Here is a 20,002-nt window from a genome sequence, read left to right as displayed (position 1 = left end):
ATGTCCAATACGGGCAAAATATGTAAAAGAAAGGTCCTCAAACAGAAGCTAGATTTGATTCCTTTTAAAGTAACCGTCAATATGCGAAACGAATCATTTATTCGAGGGCTTCCCTTTTTATTTATGTAATTCAGGATTCAATTTCGCGTTCACGTGACAAAGGAAATCTCATAGGTGTAAGCATTGATGAACATTCACCAGTTTTATAATTTGTTCATGTGTAGCCATCAGCACACGTGCAGGCATGTTGGTTGACTTCATTCATGCATGTTGCACCATTCTGACTTGGATTACTTGCACATTCGTTGGAAAAACAAATATGCAGTAAAATATAGGATAGAAAATCTACAAGCGTTTGCAAACATGAAGAAACATATATGTGTAGAACTCCGCGCTCGTGAGTAAAAATGGAAACAAAACATTCTTAAAGTCCTCAAATTGAAGTTTGTTTGTTCATTTTTAACTGAGAGTCAAAGTGCGATGTGAATTTAGTTACATTTTTTTCTGATTTTGTATTAGTAAAAACAAAATCTAGTGTGGAGGCACTTTAACAAGATAGAGTCTGTTGACTAAGGAAATCTGTTTGCTGCACTAATGGTTAAAGTTCTACCTGTTTCACAATTGGTGCCTTGGTAGCCATCACACACGTGCAGCTGTATTGATTGACTTCATTCATGCATGTTGCACCATTCTGACAGGGATTACTTACACATTCATCGATATCTACATGGAGTCAAAAAGACAACCAAAAATGCAGTGAATTACTAGATGGAAATGTGTAATAGCGCCGCTTGTGTCAACAAGCACGTAAACATTGTATCACATGAGAAAAATACATACATTTGTGTACTTGTGAAACTTACACATGTGCGACGCGGGCAAAATCTCAAAAAAGAATAAAGGTCCACAAATAGAAGCTAGATTTGGTTCTTTTAAAGTGACCGTCAATATGCGATAGGAATTCATTTATTAGAGGGCTTCCCTTTTTTTGTAATTCAGGATTCACTTTCGCGTTCACGTGACTAAAGGAAATCTCATCTAATTGCTGTACGCATGGTCAAAATTTCACCTGCTTCACAATTGGTTCCTTGGTAGCCATCAGCACACGTGCAGCTGTATTGATTGACTTCATTCATGCATGTTGCACCATTCTGACAGGGATTACTTTCACATTCATCAATATCTACATGGAGTCAAAAAGACAACAAAACATGCAGTGAACGACTAGATGGAAATGTGTAATAGCGCCGCTCGTGTCAATAATCACATAAACATTGTATCATACGAGAAAAATGTATACATTTGTGTACTTCTGAAACTTACACATGTCCAATACGGGCAAAATATGTAAAAAGAAAGGTCCTCAAACAGAAGCTAGATTTGATTCCTTTTAAAGTAACCGTCAATATGCGAAACGAATCATTTATTCGAGGGCTTCCCTTTTTATTTATGTAATTCAGGATTCAATTTCGCGTTCACGTGACAAAGGAAATCTCATAGGTGTAAGCATTGATGAACATTCACCAGTTTTATAATTTGTTCATGTGTAGCCATCAGCACACGTGCAGGCATGTTGGTTGACTTCATTCATGCATGTTGCACCATTCTGACTTGGATTACTTGCACATTCGTTGGAAAAACAAAATATGCAGTAAAATATAGGATAGAAATCTACAAGCGTTTGCAAAACATGAAGAAACATATATGTGTAGAACTCCGCGCTCGTGAGTAAAAATGGAAACAAAACATTCTTAAAGTCCTCAAATTGAAGTTTGTTTGTTCATTTTTACTGAGAGTCAAAGTGCGATGTGAATTTAGTTACATTTTTTTCTGATTTTGTATTAGTAAAAACAAAATCTAGTGTGGAGGCACTTTAACAAGATAGAGTCTGTTGACTAAGGAAATCTGTTTGCTGCACTAATGGTTAAAGTTCTACCTGTTTCACAATTGGTGCCTTGGTAGCCATCAGCACACGTGCAGCTGTATTGATTGACTTCATTCATGCATGTTGCCACCATTCTGACAGGGATTACTTACACATTCATCGATATCTACATGGAGTCAAAAAGACAACCAAAAATGCAGTGAATTACTAGATGGAAATGTGTAATAGCGCCGCTTGTGTCAACAAGCACGTAAACATTGTATCACATGAAAAAATACATACATTTGTGTACTTGTGAAACTTACACATGTGCGACGCGGGCAAAATCTCAAAAAGAATAAAGGTCCACAAATAGAAGCTAGATTTGGTTCTTTTAAAGTGACCGTCAATATGCGATAGGAATTCATTTATTAGAGGGCTTCCCTTTTTTTGTAATTCAGGATTCACTTCGCGTTCACGTGACTAAAGGAAATCTCATCTAATTGCTGTACGCATGGTCAAATTTCACCTGCTTCACAATTGGTTCCTTGGTAGCCATCAGCACACGTGCAGCTGTATTGATTGACTTCATTCATGCATGTTGCACCATTCTGACAGGGATTACTTTCACATTCATCAATATCTACATGGAGTCAAAAAGACAACAAAACATGCAGTGAACGACTAGATGGAAATGTGTAATAGCGCCGCTCGTGTCAATAATCACATAAACATTGTATCATACGAGAAAAATGTATACATTTGTGTACTTCTGAAACTTACACATGTCCAATACGGGCAAAATATGTAAAAAGAAAGGTCCTCAAACAGAAGCTAGATTTGATTCCTTTAAAGTAACCGTCAATATGCGAAACGAATCATTTATTCGAGGGCTTCCCTTTTATTTATGTAATTCAGGATTCAATTTCGCGTTCACGTGACAAAGGAAATCTCATAGGTGTAAGCATTGATGAACATTCACCAGTTTTATAATTTGTTCATGTGTAGCCATCAGCACACGTGCAGGCATGTTGGTTGACTTCATTCATGCATGTTGCACCATTCTGACTTGGATTACTTGCACATTCGTTGGAAAAACAAAATATGCAGTAAAATATAGATAGAAATCTACAAGCGTTTGCAAAACATGAAGAAACATATATGTGTAGAACTCCGCGCTCGTGAGTAAAATGGAACAAAACATTCTTAAAGTCCTCAAATTGAAGTTTGTTTGTTCATTTTTACTGAGAGTCAAAGTGCGATGTGAATTTAGTTACATTTTTTTCTGATTTTGTATTAGTAAAAACAAAATCTAGTGTGGAGGCACTTTAACAAGATAGAGTCTGTTGACTAAGGAAATCTGTTTGCTGCACTAATGGTTAAAGTTCTACCTGTTTCACAATTGGTGCCTTGGTAGCCATCAGCACACGTGCAGCTGTATTGATTGACTTCATTCATGCATGTTGCACCATTCTGACAGGGATTACTTACACATTCATCGATATCTACATGGAGTCAAAAAGACAACCAAAAATGCAGTGAATTACTAGATGGAAATGTGTAATAGCGCCGCTTGTGTCAACAAGCACGTAACATTGTATCACATGAGAAAAATACATACATTTGTGTACTTGTGAAACTTACACATGTGCGACGCGGGCAAAATCTCAAAAAAGAATAAAGGTCCACAAATAGAAGCTAGATTTGGTTCTTTAAAGTGACCGTCAATATGCGATAGGAATTCATTTATTAGAGGGCTTCCCTTTTTTTGTAATTCAGGATTCACTTTCGCGTTCACGTGACTAAAGGAAATCTCATCTAATTGCTGTACGCATGGTCAAAATTTCACCTGCTTCACAATTGGTTCCTTGGTAGCCATCAGCACACGTGCAGCTGTATTGATTGACTTCATTCATGCATGTTGCACCATTCTGACAGGGATTACTTTCACATTCATCAATATCTACATGGAGTCAAAAAGACAACAAAACATGCAGTGAACGACTAGATGGAAATGTGTAATAGCGCCGCTCGTGTCAATAATCACATAAACATTGTATCATACGAGAAAAATGTATACATTTGTGTACTTCTGAAACTTACACATGTCCAATACGGGCAAAATATGTAAAAAGAAAGGTCCTCAAACAGAAGCTAGATTTGATTCCTTTTAAAGTAACCGTCAATATGCGAAACGAATCATTTATTCGAGGGCTTCCCTTTTATTTATGTAATTCAGGATTCAATTTCGCGTTCACGTGACAAAGGAAATCTCATAGGTGTAAGCATTGATGAACATTCACCAGTTTTATAATTTGTTCATGTGTAGCCATCAGCACACGTGCAGGCATGTTGGTTGACTTCATTCATGCATGTTGCACCATTCTGACTTGGATTACTTGCACATTCGTTGGAAAAACAAATATGCAGTAAATATAAGATAGAAAATCTACAAGCGTTTGCAAAACATGAAGAAACAAATATGTGTAGAACTCCCGCGCTCGTGAGTAAAATGGAAACAAAACATTCTTAAAGTCCTCAAATTGAAGTTTGTTTGTTCATTTTTAACTGAGAGTCAAAGTGCGATGTGAATTTAGTTACATTTTTTTCTGATTTTGTATTAGTAAAAACAAAATCTAGTGTGGAGGCACTTTAACAAGATAGAGTCTGTTGACTAAGGAAATCTGTTTGCTGCACTAATGGTTAAAGTTCTACCTGTTTCACAATTGGTGCCTTGGTAGCCATCAGCACACGTGCAGCTGTATTGATTGACTTCATTCATGCATGTTGCACCATTCTGACAGGGATTACTTACACATTCATCGATATCTACATGGAGTCAAAAAGACAACCAAAAATGCAGTGAATTACTAGATGGAAATGTGTAATAGCGCCGCTTGTGTCAACAAGCACGTAAACATTGTATCACATGAGAAAAATACATACATTTGTGTACTTGTGAAACTTACACATGTGCGACGCGGGCAAAATCTCAAAAAAGAATAAAGGTCCACAAATAGAAGCTAGATTTGGTTCTTTAAAGTGACCGTCAATATGCGATAGGAATTCATTTATTAGAGGGCTTCCTTTTTTTGTAATTCAGGATTCACTTTCGCGTTCACGTGACTAAAGGAAATCTCATCTAATTGCTGTACGCATGGTCAAAATTTCACCTGCTTCACAATTGGTTCCTTGGTAGCCATCAGCACACGTGCAGCTGTATTGATTGACTTCATTCATGCATGTTGCACCATTCTGACAGGGATTACTTTCACATTCATCAATATCTACATGGAGTCAAAAAGACAACAAAACATGCAGTGAACGACTAGATGGAAATGTGTAATAGCGCCGCTCGTGTCAATAATCACATAAACATTGTATCATACGAGAAAAATGTATACATTTGTGTACTTCTGAAACTTACACATGTCCAATACGGGCAAAATATGTAAAAAGAAAGGTCCTCAACAGAAGCTAGATTTGATTCCTTTTAAAGTAACCGTCAATATGCGAAACGAATCATTTATTCGAGGGCTTCCCTTTTTATTTATGTAATTCAGGATTCAATTTCGCGTTCACGGCAAAGGAAATCTCATAGGTGTAAGCATTGATGAACATTCACCAGTTTTATAATTTGTTCATGTGTAGCCATCAGCACACGTGCAGGCATGTTGGTTGACTTCATTCATGCATGTTGCACCATTCTGACTTGGATTACTTGCACATTCGTTGAAAAACAAAATATGCAGTAAAATAGGATAGAAAATCTACAAGCGTTTGCAAAACATGAAGAAACATATATGTGTAGAACTCCGCGCTCGTGAGTAAAATGGAAACAAAACATTCTTAAAGTCCTCAAATTGAAGTTTGTTTGTTCATTTTTAACTGAGAGTCAAAGTGCGATGTGAATTTAGTTACATTTTTTTCTGATTTTGTATTAGTAAAAACAAAATCTAGTGTGGAGGCACTTTAACAAGATAGAGTCTGTTGACTAAGGAAATCTGTTTGCTGCACTAATGGTTAAAGTTCTACCTGTTTCACAATTGGTGCCTTGGTAGCCATCAGCACACGTGCAGCTGTATTGATTGACTTCATTCATGCATGTTGCACCATTCTGACAGGGATTACTTACACATTCATCGATATCTACATGGAGTCAAAAAGACAACCAAAAATGCAGTGAATTACTAGATGGAAATGTGTAATAGCGCCGCTTGTGTCAACAAGCACGTAAACATTGTATCACATGAGAAAAATACATACATTTGTGTACTTGTGAAACTTACACATGTGCGACGCGGGCAAAATCTCAAAAAAAAATAAAGGTCCACAAATAGAAGCTAGATTTGGTTCTTTTAAAGTGACCGTCAATATGCGATAGGAATTCATTTATTAGAGGGCTTCCCTTTTTTTGTAATTCAGGATTCACTTTCGCGTTCACGTGACTAAAGGAAATCTCATCTAATTGCTGTACGCATGGTCAAATTTCACCTGCTTCACAATTGGTTCCTTGGTAGCCATCAGCACACGTGCAGCTGTATTGATTGACTTCATTCATGCATGTTGCACCATTCTGACAGGGATTACTTTCACATTCATCAATATCTACATGGAGTCAAAAGACAACAAAACATGCAGTGAACGACTAGATGGAAATGTGTAATAGCGCCGCTCGTGTCAATAATCACATAAACATTGTATCATACGAGAAAAATGTATACATTTGTGTACTTCTGAAACTTACACATGTCCAATACGGGCAAAATATGTAAAAAGAAAGGTCCTCAAACAGAAGCTAGATTTGATTCCTTTTAAAGTAACCGTCATATGCGAAACGAATCATTTATTCGAGGGCTTCCCTTTTTATTTATGTAATTCAGGATTCAATTTCGCGTTCACGTGACAAAGTAAATCTCATTGGTGTAAGCATTGATGAACATTCACCAGTTTTATAATTTGTTCATGTGTAGCCATCAGCACACGTGCAGGCATGTTGGTTGACTTCATTCATGCATGTTGCACCATTCTGACTTGGATTACTTGCACATTCGTTGGAAAAACAAAATATGCAGTAAAATATAGGATAGAAAATCTACAAGCGTTTGCAAAACATGAAGAAACAAATATGTGTAGAACTCCGCGCTCGTGAGTAAAAGTGGAAACAAAACATTCTTAAAGTCCTCAAATTGAAGTTTGTTTGTTCATTTTTAACTGAGAGTCAAAGTGCGATGTGAATTTAGTTACATTTTTTTCTGATTTTGTATTAGTAAAAACGAAATCTAGTGTGGAGGCACTTTAACAAGATAGAGTCTGTTGACTAAGGAAATCTGTTTGCTGCACTAATGGTTAAAGTTCTACCTGTTTCACAATTGGTGCCTTGGTAGCCATCAGCACACGTGCAGCTGTATTGATTGACTTCATTCATGCATGTTGCACCATTCTGACAGGGATTACTTACACATTCATCGATATCTACATGGAGTCAAAAAGACAACCAAAAATGCAGTGAATTACTAGATGGAAATGTGTAATAGCGCCGCTTGTGTCAACAAGCACGTAAACATTGTATCACATGAGAAAAATACATACATTTGTGTACTTGTGAAACTTACACATGTCCAATACGGGCAAAATATGTAAAAAGAAAGGTCCTCAAACAGAAGCTAGATTTGATTCCTTTTAAAGTAACTGTCAATATGCGAAACGAATCATTTATTCGAGGGCTTCCCTTTTTATTTATGTAATTCAGGATTCATTTTGCGTTCACGTGACAAAGGAATCTCATAGGTGTAAGCATTGATGATCATTCACCAGTTTTATAATTTGTTCATGTGTAGCCATCAGCACACGTGCAGGCATGTTGGTTGACATCATTCATGCATGTTGCACCATTCTGACTTGGATTACTTGCACATTCGTGGAAAAACAAAATATGCAGTAAAATATAGGATAGAAAATCTACAAGCGTTTGCAAAACATGAAGAAACATATATGTGTAGAACTCCGCGCTCGTGAGTAAAAATGGAAACAAAACATTCTTAAAGTCCTCAAATTGAAGTTTGTTTGTTCATTTTTAACTGAGAGTCAAAGTGCGATGTGAATTTAGTTACATTTTTTTCTGATTTTGTATTAGTAAAACAAAATCTAGTGTGGAGGCACTTTAACAAGATAGAGTCTGTTGACTAAGGAAATCTGTTTGCTGCACTAATGGTTAAAGTTCTACCTGTTTCACAATTGGTGCCTTGGTAGCCATCAGCACACGTGCAGCTGTATTGATTGACTTCATTCATGCATGTTGCACCATTCTGACAGGGATTACTTACACATTCATCGATATCTACATGGAGTCAAAAAGACAACCAAAAATGCAGTGAATTACTAGATGAAATGTGTAATAGCGCCGCTTGTGTCAACAAGCACGTAAACATTGTATCACATGAGAAAAATACATACATTTGTGTACTTGTGAAACTTACACATGTGCGACGCGGGCAAAATCTCAAAAAGAATAAAGGTCCACAAATAGAAGCTAGATTTGGTTCTTTTAAAGTGACCGTCAATATGCGATAGGAATTCATTTATTAGAGGGCTTTCCTTTTTTTGTAATTCAGGATTCACTTTCGCGTTCACGTGACTAAAGGAAATCTCATCTAATTGCTGTACGCATGGTCAAAATTTCACCTGCTTCACAATTGGTTCCTTGGTAGCCATCAGCACACGTGCAGCTGTATTGATTGACTTCATTCATGCATGTTGCACCATTCTGACAGGGATTACTTTCACATTCATCAACTACATGGAGTCAAAAAGACAACAAAACATGCAGTGAACGACTAGATGGAAATGTGTAATAGCGCCGCTCGTGTCAATAATCACATAAACATTGTATCATACGAGAAAAATGTATACATTTGTGTACTTCTGAAACTTACACATGTCCAATACGGGCAAAATATGTAAAAAGAAAGGTCCTCAAACAGAAGCTAGATTTGATTCCTTTTAAAGTAACCGTCAATATGCGAAACGAATCATTTATTCCAGGCTTCCCTTTTTATTTATGTAATTCAGGATTCAATTTCGCGTTCACGTGACAAAGGAAATCTCATAGGTGTAAGCATTGATGAACATTCACCAGTTTTATAATTTGTTCATGTGTAGCCATCAGCACACGTGCAGGCATGTTGGTTGACTTCATTCATGCATGTTGCACCATTCTGACTTGGATTACTTGCACATTCGTTGGAAAAACAAATATGCAGTAAAATATAGGATAGAAAATCTACAAGCGTTTGCAAAACATGAAGAAACATATATGTGTGGAACTCCGCGCTCGTGAGTAAAATGGAAACAAAACATTCTTAAAGTCCTCAAATTGAAGTTTGTTTGTTCATTTTTAACTGAGAGTCAAAGTGCGATGTGAATTTAGTTACATTTTTTTCTGATTTTGTATTAGTAAAAACAAAATCTAGTGTGGAGGCACTTTAACAAGATAGAGTCTGTTGACTAAGGAAATCTGTTTGCTGCACTAATGGTTAAAGTTCTACCTGTTTCACAATTGGTGCCTTGGTAGCCATCAGCACACGTGCAGCTGTATTGATTGACTTCATTCATGCATGTTGCACCATTCTGACAGGGATTACTTACACATTCATCGATATCTACATGGAGTCAAAAAGACAACCAAAAATGCAGTGAATTACTAGATGGAAATGTGTAATAGCGCCGCTTGTGTCAACAAGCACGTAAACATTGTATCACATGAGAAAAATACATACATTTGTGTACTTGTGAAACTTACACATGTGCGACGCGGGCAAAATCTCAAAAAAGATAAAGGTCCACAAATAGAAGCTAGATTTGGTTCTTTTAAAGTGACCGTCAATATGCGATAGGAATTCATTTATTAGAGGGCTTCCCTTTTTTTGTAATTCAGGATTCACTTTCGCGTTCACGTGACTAAAGGAAATCTCATCTAATTGCTGTACGCATGGTCAAAATTTCACCTGCTTCACAATTGGTTCCTTGGTAGCCATCAGCACACGTGCAGCTGTATTGATTGACTTCATTCATGCATGTTGCACCATTCTGACAGGGATTACTTTCACATTCATCAATATCTACATGGAGTCAAAAAGACAACAAAACATGCAGTGAACGACTAGATGGAAATGTGTAATAGCGCCGCTCGTGTCAATAATCACATAAACATTGTATCATACGAGAAAAATGTATACATTTGTGTACTTCTGAAACTTACACATGTCCAATACGGGCAAAATATGTAAAAGAAAGGTCCTCAAACAGAAGCTAGATTTGATTCCTTTAAAGTAACCGTCAATATGCGAAACGAATCATTTATTCGAGGGCTTCCCTTTTTATTTATGTAATTCAGGATTCAATTTCGCGTTCACGTGACAAAGGAAATCTCATAGGTGTAAGCATTGATGAACATTCACCAGTTTTATAATTTGTTCATGTGTAGCCATCAGCACACGTGCAGGCATGTTGGTTGACTTCATTCATGCATGTTGCACCATTCTGACTTGGATTACTTGCACATTCGTTGGAAAAACAAATATGCAGTAAAATATAGGATAGAAAATCTACAAGCGTTTGCAAAACATGAAGAAACAATATGTGTGGAACTCCGCGCTCGTGAGTAAAAATGGAAACAAAACATTCTTAAAGTCCTCAATTGAAGTTTGTTTGTTCATTTTTAACTGAGAGTCAAAGTGCGATGTGAATTTAGTTACATTTTTTTCTGATTTTGTATTAGTAAAAACAAAATCTAGTGTGGAGGCACTTTAACAAGATAGAGTCTGTTGACTAAGGAAATCTGTTTGCTGCACTAATGGTTAAAGTTCTACCTGTTTCACAATTGGTGCCTTGGTAGCCATCAGCACACGTGCAGCTGTATTGATTGACTTCATTCATGCATGTTGCACCATTCTGACAGGGATTACTTACACATTCATCGATATCTACATGGAGTCAAAAAGACAACCAAAAATGCAGTGAATTACTAGATGGAAATGTGTAATAGCGCCGCTTGTGTCAACAAGCACGTAAACATTGTATCACATGAGAAAAATACATACATTTGTGTACTTGTGAAACTTACACATGTCCAATACGGGCAAATTATGTAAAAAGAAAGGTCCTCAAACAGAAGCTAGATTTGATTCCTTTTAAAGTAACCGTCAATATGCGAAACGAATCATTTATTCGAGGGCTTCCCTTTTTATTTATGTAATTCAGGATTCAATTTCGCGTTCACGTGACAAAGGAAATCTCATAGTGTAAGCATTGATGAACATTCACCAGTTTTATAATTTGTTCATGTGTAGCCATCAGCACACGTGCAGGCATGTTGGTTGACTTCATTCATGCATGTTGCACCATTCTGACTTGGATTACTTGCACATTCGTTGGAAAAACAAAATATGCAGTAAAATATAGGATAGAAAATCTACAAGCGTTTGCAAAACATGAAGAAACATATATGTGTAGAACTCCGCGCTCGTGAGTAAAAATGGAAACAAAACATTCTTAAAGTCCTCAAATTGAAGTTTGTTTGTTCATTTTTAACTGAGAGTCAAAGTGCGATGTGAATTTAGTTACATTTTTTTCTGATTTTGTATTAGTAAAAACAAATCTAGTGTGGAGGCACTTTAACAAGATAGAGTCTGTTGACTAAGGAAATCTGTTTGCTGCACTAATGGTTAAAGTTCTACCTGTTTCACAATTGGTGCCTTGGTAGCCATCAGCACACGTGCAGCTGTATTGATTGACTTCATTCATGCATGTTGCACCATTCTGACAGGGATTACTTACACATTCATCGATATCTACATGGAGTCAAAAAGACAACCAAAAATGCAGTGAATTACTAGATGGAAATGTGTAATAGCGCCGCTTGTGTCAACAAGCACGTAAACATTGTATCACATGAGAAAAATACATACATTTGTGTACTTGTGAAACTTACACATGTGCGACGCGGGCAAAATCTCAAAAAAGAATAAAGGTCCACAAATAGAAGCTAGATTTGGTTCTTTTAAAGTGACCGTCAATATGCGATAGGAATTCATTATTAGAGGGCTTCCCTTTTTTTGTAATTCAGGATTCACTTTCGCGTTCACGTGACTAAAGGAAATCTCATCTAATTGCTGTACGCATGGTCAAAATTTCACCTGCTTCACAATTGGTTCCTTGGTAGCCATCAGCACACGTGCAGCTGTATTGATTGACTTCATTCATGCATGTTGCACCATTCTGACAGGGATTACTTTCACATTCATCAATATCTACATGGAGTCAAAAAGACAACAAAACATGCAGTGAACGACTAGATGGAAATGTGTAATAGCGCCGCTCGTGTCAATAATCACATAACACATTGTATCATACAAGAAAAATGTATACATTTGTGTACTTCTGAAACTTACACATGTCCAATACGGGCAAAATATGTAAAAGAAAGGTCCTCAAACAGAAGCTAGATTTGATTCCTTTTAAAGTAACCGTCAATATGCGAAACGAATCATTTATTCGAGGGCTTCCCTTTTTATTTATGTAATTCAGGATTCAATTTCGCGTTCACGTGACAAAGGAAATCTCATAGGTGTAAGCATTGATGAACATTCACCAGTTTTATAATTTGTTCATGTGTAGCCATCAGCACACGTGCAGGCATGTTGGTTGACTTCATTCATGCATGTTGCACCATTCTGACTTGGATTACTTGCACATTCGTTGGAAAAACAAAATATGCAGTAAAATATAGGATAGAAAATCTACAAGCGTTTGCAAACATGAAGAAACATATATGTGTAGAACTCCGCGCTCGTGAGTAAAAATGGAAACAAAACATTCTTAAAGTCCTCACAATTGAAGTTTGTTTGTTCATTTTTAACTGAGAGTCAAAGTGCGATGTGAATTTAGTTACATTTTTTTCTGATTTTGTATTAGTAAAAACAAATCTAGTGTGGAGGCACTTTAACAAGATAGAGTCTGTTGACTAAGGAAATCTGTTTGCTGCACTAATGGTTAAAGTTCTACCTGTTTCACAATTGGTGCCTTGGTAGCCATCAGCACACGTGCAGCTGTATTGATTGACTTCATTCATGCATGTTGCACCATTCTGACAGGGATTACTTACACATTCATCGATATCTACATGGAGTCAAAAAGACAACCAAAAATGCAGTGAATTACTAGATGGAAATGTGTAATAGCGCCGCTTGTGTCAACAAGCACGTAAACATTGTATCACATGAGAAAAATACATACATTTGTGTACTTGTGAAACTTACACATGTGCGACGCGGGCAAAATCTCAAAAAAGAATAAAGGTCCACAATAGAAGCTAGATTTGGTTCTTTTAAAGTGACCGTCAATATGCGATAGGAATTCATTTATTAGAGGGCTTCCCTTTTTTTGTAATTCAGGATTCACTTTCGCGTTCACGTGACTAAAGGAAATCTCATCTAATTGCTGTACGCATGGTCAAAATTTCACCCGCTTCACAATTGGTTCCTTGGTAGCCATCAGCACACGTGCAGCTGTATTGATTGACTTCATTCATGCATGTTGCACCATTCTGACAGGGATTACTTTCACATTCATCAATATCTACATGGAGTCAAAAAGACAACAAAACATGCAGTGAACGACTAGATGGAAATGTGTAATAGCGCCGCTCGTGTCAATAATCACATAAACATTGTATCATACGAGAAAAATGTATACATTTGTGTACTTCTGAAACTTACACATGTCCAATACGGGCAAAATATGTAAAAAGAAAGGTCCTCAAACAGAAGCTAGATTTGATTCCTTTTAAAGTAACCGTCAATATGCGAAACGAATCATTTATTCGAGGGCTTCCCTTTTTATTTATGTAATTCAGGATTCAATTTCGCGTTCACGTGACAAAGTAATCTCATAGGTGTAAGCATTGATGAACATTCACCAGTTTTATAATTTGTTCATGTGTAGCCATCAGCACACGTGCAGGCATGTTGGTTGACTTCATTCATGCATGTTGCACCATTCTGACTTGGATTACTTGCACATTCGTTGGAAAAACAAAATATGCAGTAAAATATAGGATAGAAAATCTACAAGCGTTTGCAAAACATGAAGAAACATATATGTGTAGAACTCCGCGCTCGTGAGTAAAAATGGAAACAAAACATTCTTAAAGTCCTCAAATTGAAGTTTGTTTGTTCATTTTTAACTGAGAGTCAAAGTGCGATGTGAATTTAGTTACATTTTTTTCTGATTTTGTATTAGTAAAAACAAAATCTAGTGTGGAGGCACTTTAACAAGATAGAGTCTGTTGACTAAGGAAATCTTTTGCTGCACTAATGGTTAAAGTTCTACCTGTTTCACAATTGGTGCCTTGGTAGCCATCAGCACACGTGCAGCTGTATTGATTGACTTCATTCATGCATGTTGCACCATTCTGACAGGGATTACTTACACATTCATCGATATCTACATGGAGTCAAAAGACAACCAAAATGCAGTGAATTACTAGATGGAAATGTGTAATAGCGCCGCTTGTGTCAACAAGCACGTAAACATTGTATCACATGAGAAAAATACATACATTTGTGTACTTGTGAAACTTACACATGTGCGACGCGGGCAAAATCTCAAAAAGAATAAAGGTCCACAAATAGAAGCTAGATTTGGTTCTTTTAAAGTGACCGTCAATATGCGATAGGAATTCATTTATTAGAGGGCTTTCCTTTTTTTGTAATTCAGGATTCACTCTCGCGTTCACGTGACTAAAGGAAATCTCATCTAATTGCTGTACGCATGGTCAAAATTTCACCTGCTTCACAATTGGTTCCTTGGTAGCCATCAGCACACGTGCAGCTGTATTGATTGACTTCATTCATGCATGTTGCACCATTCTGACAGGGATTACTTTCACATTCATCAATATCTACATGGAGTCAAAAAGACAACAAAACATGCAGTGAACGACTAGATGGAAATGTGTAATAGCGCCGCTCGTGTCAATAATCACATAAACATTGTATCATACGAGAAAAATGTATACATTTGTGTACTTCTGAAACTTACACATGTCCAATACGGGCAAAATATGTAAAAGAAAGGTCCTCAAACAGAAGCTAGATTTGATTCCTTTTAAAGTAACCGTCAATATGCGAAACGAATCATTTATTCGAGGGCTTCCCTTTTTATTTATGTAATTCAGGATTCAATTTCGCGTTCACGTGACAAAGGAAATCTCATAGGTGTAAACATTGATGAACATTCACCAGTTTTATAATTTGTTCATGTGTAGCCATCAGCACACGTGCAGGCATGTTGGTTGACTTCATTCATGCATGTTGCACCATTCTGACTTGGATTACTTGCACATTCGTTGGAAAAACAAAATATGCAGTAAAATATAGGATAGAAAATCTACAAGCGTTTGCAAAACATGAAGAAACATATATGTGTAGAACTCCGCGCTCGTGAGTAAAAATGGAAACAAAACATTCTTAAAGTCCTCAAATTGAAGTTTGTTTGTTCATTTTAACTGAGAGTCAAAGTGCGATGTGAATTTAGTTACATTTTTTTCTGATTTTGTATTAGTAAAAACAAAATCTAGTGTGGAGGCACTTTAACAAGATAGAGTCTGTTGACTAAGGAAATCTGTTTGCTGCACTAATGGTTAAAGTTCTACCTGTTTCACAATTGGTGCCTTGGTAGCCATCAGCACACGTGCAGCTGTATTGATTGACTTCATTCATGCATGTTGCACCATTCTGACAGGGATTACTTACACATTCATCGATATCTACATGGAGTCAAAAGACAACCAAAAATGCAGTGAATTACTAGATGGAAATGTGTAATAGCGCCGCTTGTGTCAACAAGCACGTAAACATTGTATCACATGAGAAAAATACATACATTTGTGTACTTGTGAAACTTACACATGTGCGACGCGGGCAAAATCTCAAAAAAGAATAAAGGTCCACAAATAGAAGCTAGATTTGGTTCTTTTAAAGTGACCGTCAATATGCGATAGGAATTCATTTATTAGAGGGCTTCCTTCTTTTTTTGTAATTCAGGATTCACTTTCGCGTTCACGTGACTAAAGGAAATCTCATCTAATTGCTGTACGCATGGTCAAAATTTCACCTGCTTCACAATTGGTTCCTTGGTAGCCATCAGCACACGTGCAGCTGTATTGATTGACTTCATTCATGCATGTTGCACCATTCTGACAGGGATTACTTTCACATTCATCAATATCTACATGGAGTCAAAAAGACAACAAAACATGCAGTGAACGACTAGATGGAAATGTGTAATAGCGCCGCTCGTGTCAATAATCACATAAACATTGTATCATACGAGAAAAATGTATACATTTGTGTACTTCTGAAACTTACACATGTCCAATACGGGCAAAATATGTAAAAAGAAAGGTCCTCAAACAGAAGCTAGATTTGATTCCTTTTAAAGTGACCGTCAATATGCGAAACGAATCATTTATTCGAGGGCTTCCCTTTTTATTTATGTAATTCAGGATTCAATTTCGCGTTCACGTGACAAAGGAAATCTCATAGGTGTAAGCATTGATAAACATTCACCAGTTTTATAATTTGTTCATGTGTAGCCATCAGCACACGTGCAGGCATGTTGGTTGACTTCATTCATGCATGTTGCACCATTCTGACTTGGATTACTTGCACATTCGTTGGAAAAACAAAATATGCAGTAAAATATAGGATAGAAAATCTACAAGCGTTTGCAAAACATGAAGAAACATATATGTGTAGAACTCCGCGCTCGTGAGTAAAAATGGAAACAAAACATTCTTAAAGTCCTCAAATTGAAGTTTGTTTGTTCATTTTTAACTGAGAGTCAAAGTGCGATGTGAATTTAGTTACATTTTTTTCTGATTTTGTATTAGTAAAAACAAAATCTAGTGTGGAGGCACTTTAACAAGATAGAGTCTGTTGACTAAGGAAATCTGTTTGCTGCACTAATGGTTAAAGTTCTACCTGTTTCACAATTGGTGCCTTGGTAGCCATCAGCACACGTGCAGCTGTATTGATTGACTTCATTCATGCATGTTGCACCATTCTGACAGGGATTACTTACACATTCATCGATATCTACATGGAGTCAAAAAGACAACCAAAAATGCAGTGAATTACTAGATGGAAATGTGTAATAGCGCCGCTTGTGTCAACAAGCACGTAAACATTGTATCACATGAGAAAATACATACATTTGTGTACTTGTGAAACTTACACATGTGCGACGCGGGCAAAATCTCAAAAAAGAATAAAGGTCCACAAATAGAAGCTAGATTTGGTTCTTTTAAAGTGACCGTCAATATGCGATAGGAATTCATTTATTAGAGGGCTTCCCTTTTTTTGTAATTCAGGATTCACTTTCGCGTTCACGTGACTAAAGGAAATCTCATCTAATTGCTGTACGCATGGTCAAAATTTCACCCGCTTCACAATTGGTTCCTTGGTAGCCATCAGCACACGTGCAGCTGTATTGATTGACTTCATTCATGCATGTTGCACCATTCTGACAGGGATTACTTTCACATTCATCAATATCTACATGGAGTCAAAAAGACAACAAAACATGCAGTGAACGACTAGATGGAAATGTGTAATAGCGCCGCTCGTGTCAATAATCACATAAACATTGTATCATACGAGAAAAATGTATACATTTGTGTACTTCTGAAACTTACACATGTCCAATACGGGCAAAATATGTAAAAAGAAAGGTCCTCAAACAGAAGCTAGATTTGATTCCTTTAAAAGTAACCGTCAATATGCGAAACGAATCATTTATTCGAGGGCTTCACTTTTTATTTATATAATTCAGGATTCAATTTCGCGTTCACGTGACAAAGTAAATCTCATAGGTGTAAGCATTGATGACATTCACCAGTTTTATAATTTGTTCATGTGTAGCCATCAGCACACGTGCAGGCATGTTGGTTGACTTCATTCATGCATGTTGCACCATTCTGACTTGGATTACTTGCACATTCGTTGGAAAAACAAAATATGCAGTAAAATATAGGATAGAAAATCTACAAGCGTTTGCAAAACATGAAGAAACATATATGTGTAGAACTCCGCGCTCGTGAGTAAAAATGGAAACAAAACATTCTTAAAGTCCTCAAATTGAAGTTTGTTTGTTCATTTTTAACTGAGAGTCAAAGTGCGATGTGAATTTAGTTACATTTTTTTCTGATTTTGTATTAGTAAAAACAAAATCTAGTGTGGAGGCACTTTAACAAGATAGAGTCTGTTGACTAAGGAAATCTGTTTGCTGCACTAATGGTTAAAGTTCTACCTGTTTCACAATTGGTGCCTTGGTAGCCATCAGCACACGTGCAGCTGTATTGATTGACTTCATTCATGCATGTTGCACCATTCTGACAGGGATTACTTACACATTCATCGATATCTACATGGAGTCAAAAAGACAACCAAAAATGCAGTGAATTACTAGATGGAAATGTGTAATAGCGCCGCTTGTGTCAACAAGCACGTAAACATTGTATCACATGAGAAAATACATACATTTGTGTACTTGTGAAACTTACACATGTGCGACGCGGGCAAAATCTCAAAAAGAATAAAGGTCCACAAATAGAAGCTAGATTTGGTTCTTTTAAAGTGACCGTCAATATGCGATAGGAATTCATTTATTAGAGGGCTTTCCTTTTTTTGTAATTCAGGATTCACTCTCGCGTTCACGTGACTAAAGGAAATCTCATCTAATTGCTGTACGCATGGTCAAAATTTCACCTGCTTCACAATTGGTTCCTTGGTAGCCATCAGCACACGTGCAGCTGTATTGATTGACTTCATTCATGCATGTTGCACCATTCTGACAGGGATTACTTTCACATTCATCAATATCTACATGGAGTCAAAAAGACAACAAAACATGCAGTGAACGACTAGATGGAAATGTGTAATAGCGCCGCTCGTGTCAATAATCACATAAACATTGTATCATACGAGAAAAATGTATACATTTGTGTACTTCTGAAACTTACACATGTCCAATACGGGCAAAATATGTAAAAAGAAAGGTCCTCAAACAGAAGCTAGATTTGATTCCTTTTAAAGTAACCGTCAATATGCGAAACGAATCATTTATTCGAGGGCTTCCCTTTTTATTTATGTAATTCAGGATTCAATTTCGCGTTCACGTGACAAAGGAAATCTCATAGGTGTAAACATTGATGAACATTCACCAGTTTTATAATTTGTTCATGTGTAGCCATCAGCACACGTGCAGCATGTTGGTTGACTTCATTCATGCATGTTGCACCATTCTGACTTGGATTACTTGCACATTCGTTGGAAAAACAAAATATGCAGTAAAATATAGGATAGAAAATCTACAAGCGTTTGCAAAACATGAAGAAACATATATGTGTAGAAATCCGCGCTCGTGAGTAAAAATGGAAACAAAACATTCTTAAAGTCCTCAAATTGAAGTTTGTTTGTTCATTTTTAACTGAGAGTCAAAGTGCGATGTGAATTTAGTTACATTTTTTTCTGATTTTGTATTAGTAAAAACAAAATCTAGTGTGGAGGCACTTTAACAAGATAGAGTCTGTTGACTAAGGAAATCTGTTTGCTGCACTAATGGTTAAAGTTCTACCTGTTTCACAATTGGTGCCTTGGTAGCCATCAGCACACGTGCAGCTGTATTGATTGACTTCATTCATGCATGTTGCACCATTCTGACAGGGATTACTTACACATTCATCGATATCTACATGGAGTCAAAAAGACAACCAAAAATGCAGTGAATTACTAGATGGAAATGTGTAATAGCGCCGCTTGTGTCAACAAGCACGTAAACATTGTATCACATGAGAAAAATACATACATTTGTGTACTTGTGAAACTTACACATGTGCGACGCGGGCAAAATCTCAAAAAGAATAAAGGTCCACAAATAGAAGCTAGATTTGGTTCTTTTAAAGTGACCGTCAATATGCGATAGGAATTCATTTATTAGAGGGCTTTCCTTTTTTTGTAATTCAGGATTCACTCTCGCGTTCACGTGACTAAAGGAAATCTCATCTAATTGCTGTAC

The 20,002-nt window shown here is 36.8% G+C and overlaps 1 protein-coding gene across 1 annotated transcript in view; it reads right to left on the bottom strand.

Moving 5' to 3' along the window:
* LOC139117621 (neurogenic locus Notch protein-like) overlaps positions 1-20,002 on the bottom strand; it is a 62,030-nt gene that overhangs the window by 3,461 nt on the left and 38,567 nt on the right. The window contains exons 22-48 of the mRNA XM_070680863.1: positions 19,562-19,675; positions 18,694-18,807; positions 18,236-18,349; positions 17,368-17,481; positions 16,909-17,022; positions 16,040-16,153; positions 15,579-15,692; positions 14,712-14,825; positions 14,255-14,368; positions 13,388-13,501; positions 12,929-13,042; positions 12,061-12,174; positions 11,602-11,715; positions 10,735-10,848; positions 9,871-9,984; positions 9,412-9,525; positions 8,549-8,659; positions 8,091-8,204; positions 7,226-7,339; positions 6,359-6,472; positions 5,900-6,013; positions 5,038-5,151; positions 4,580-4,693; positions 3,714-3,827; positions 3,256-3,369; positions 2,394-2,507; positions 1,070-1,183 (exon numbers count right to left, since the gene is read on the bottom strand). Of these exons, the coding sequence (XP_070536964.1) occupies positions 1,070-1,183; positions 2,394-2,507; positions 3,256-3,369; positions 3,714-3,827; positions 4,580-4,693; positions 5,038-5,151; positions 5,900-6,013; positions 6,359-6,472; positions 7,226-7,339; positions 8,091-8,204; positions 8,549-8,659; positions 9,412-9,525; positions 9,871-9,984; positions 10,735-10,848; positions 11,602-11,715; positions 12,061-12,174; positions 12,929-13,042; positions 13,388-13,501; positions 14,255-14,368; positions 14,712-14,825; positions 15,579-15,692; positions 16,040-16,153; positions 16,909-17,022; positions 17,368-17,481; positions 18,236-18,349; positions 18,694-18,807; positions 19,562-19,675 (3,075 nt within the window). The remainder of the gene's footprint in view (positions 1-1,069; positions 1,184-2,393; positions 2,508-3,255; positions 3,370-3,713; positions 3,828-4,579; positions 4,694-5,037; positions 5,152-5,899; positions 6,014-6,358; positions 6,473-7,225; positions 7,340-8,090; positions 8,205-8,548; positions 8,660-9,411; positions 9,526-9,870; positions 9,985-10,734; positions 10,849-11,601; positions 11,716-12,060; positions 12,175-12,928; positions 13,043-13,387; positions 13,502-14,254; positions 14,369-14,711; positions 14,826-15,578; positions 15,693-16,039; positions 16,154-16,908; positions 17,023-17,367; positions 17,482-18,235; positions 18,350-18,693; positions 18,808-19,561; positions 19,676-20,002) is intronic.

The sequence above is a fragment of the Ptychodera flava genome, chromosome 18 (genome assembly GCF_041260155.1).
Source record: "Ptychodera flava strain L36383 chromosome 18, AS_Pfla_20210202, whole genome shotgun sequence".
Classification (NCBI taxonomy): domain Eukaryota; kingdom Metazoa; phylum Hemichordata; class Enteropneusta; family Ptychoderidae; genus Ptychodera; species Ptychodera flava.
Note: the sequence above shows the minus strand (reverse complement) of the source record. Positions and strands in the feature narration are given on the sequence as shown.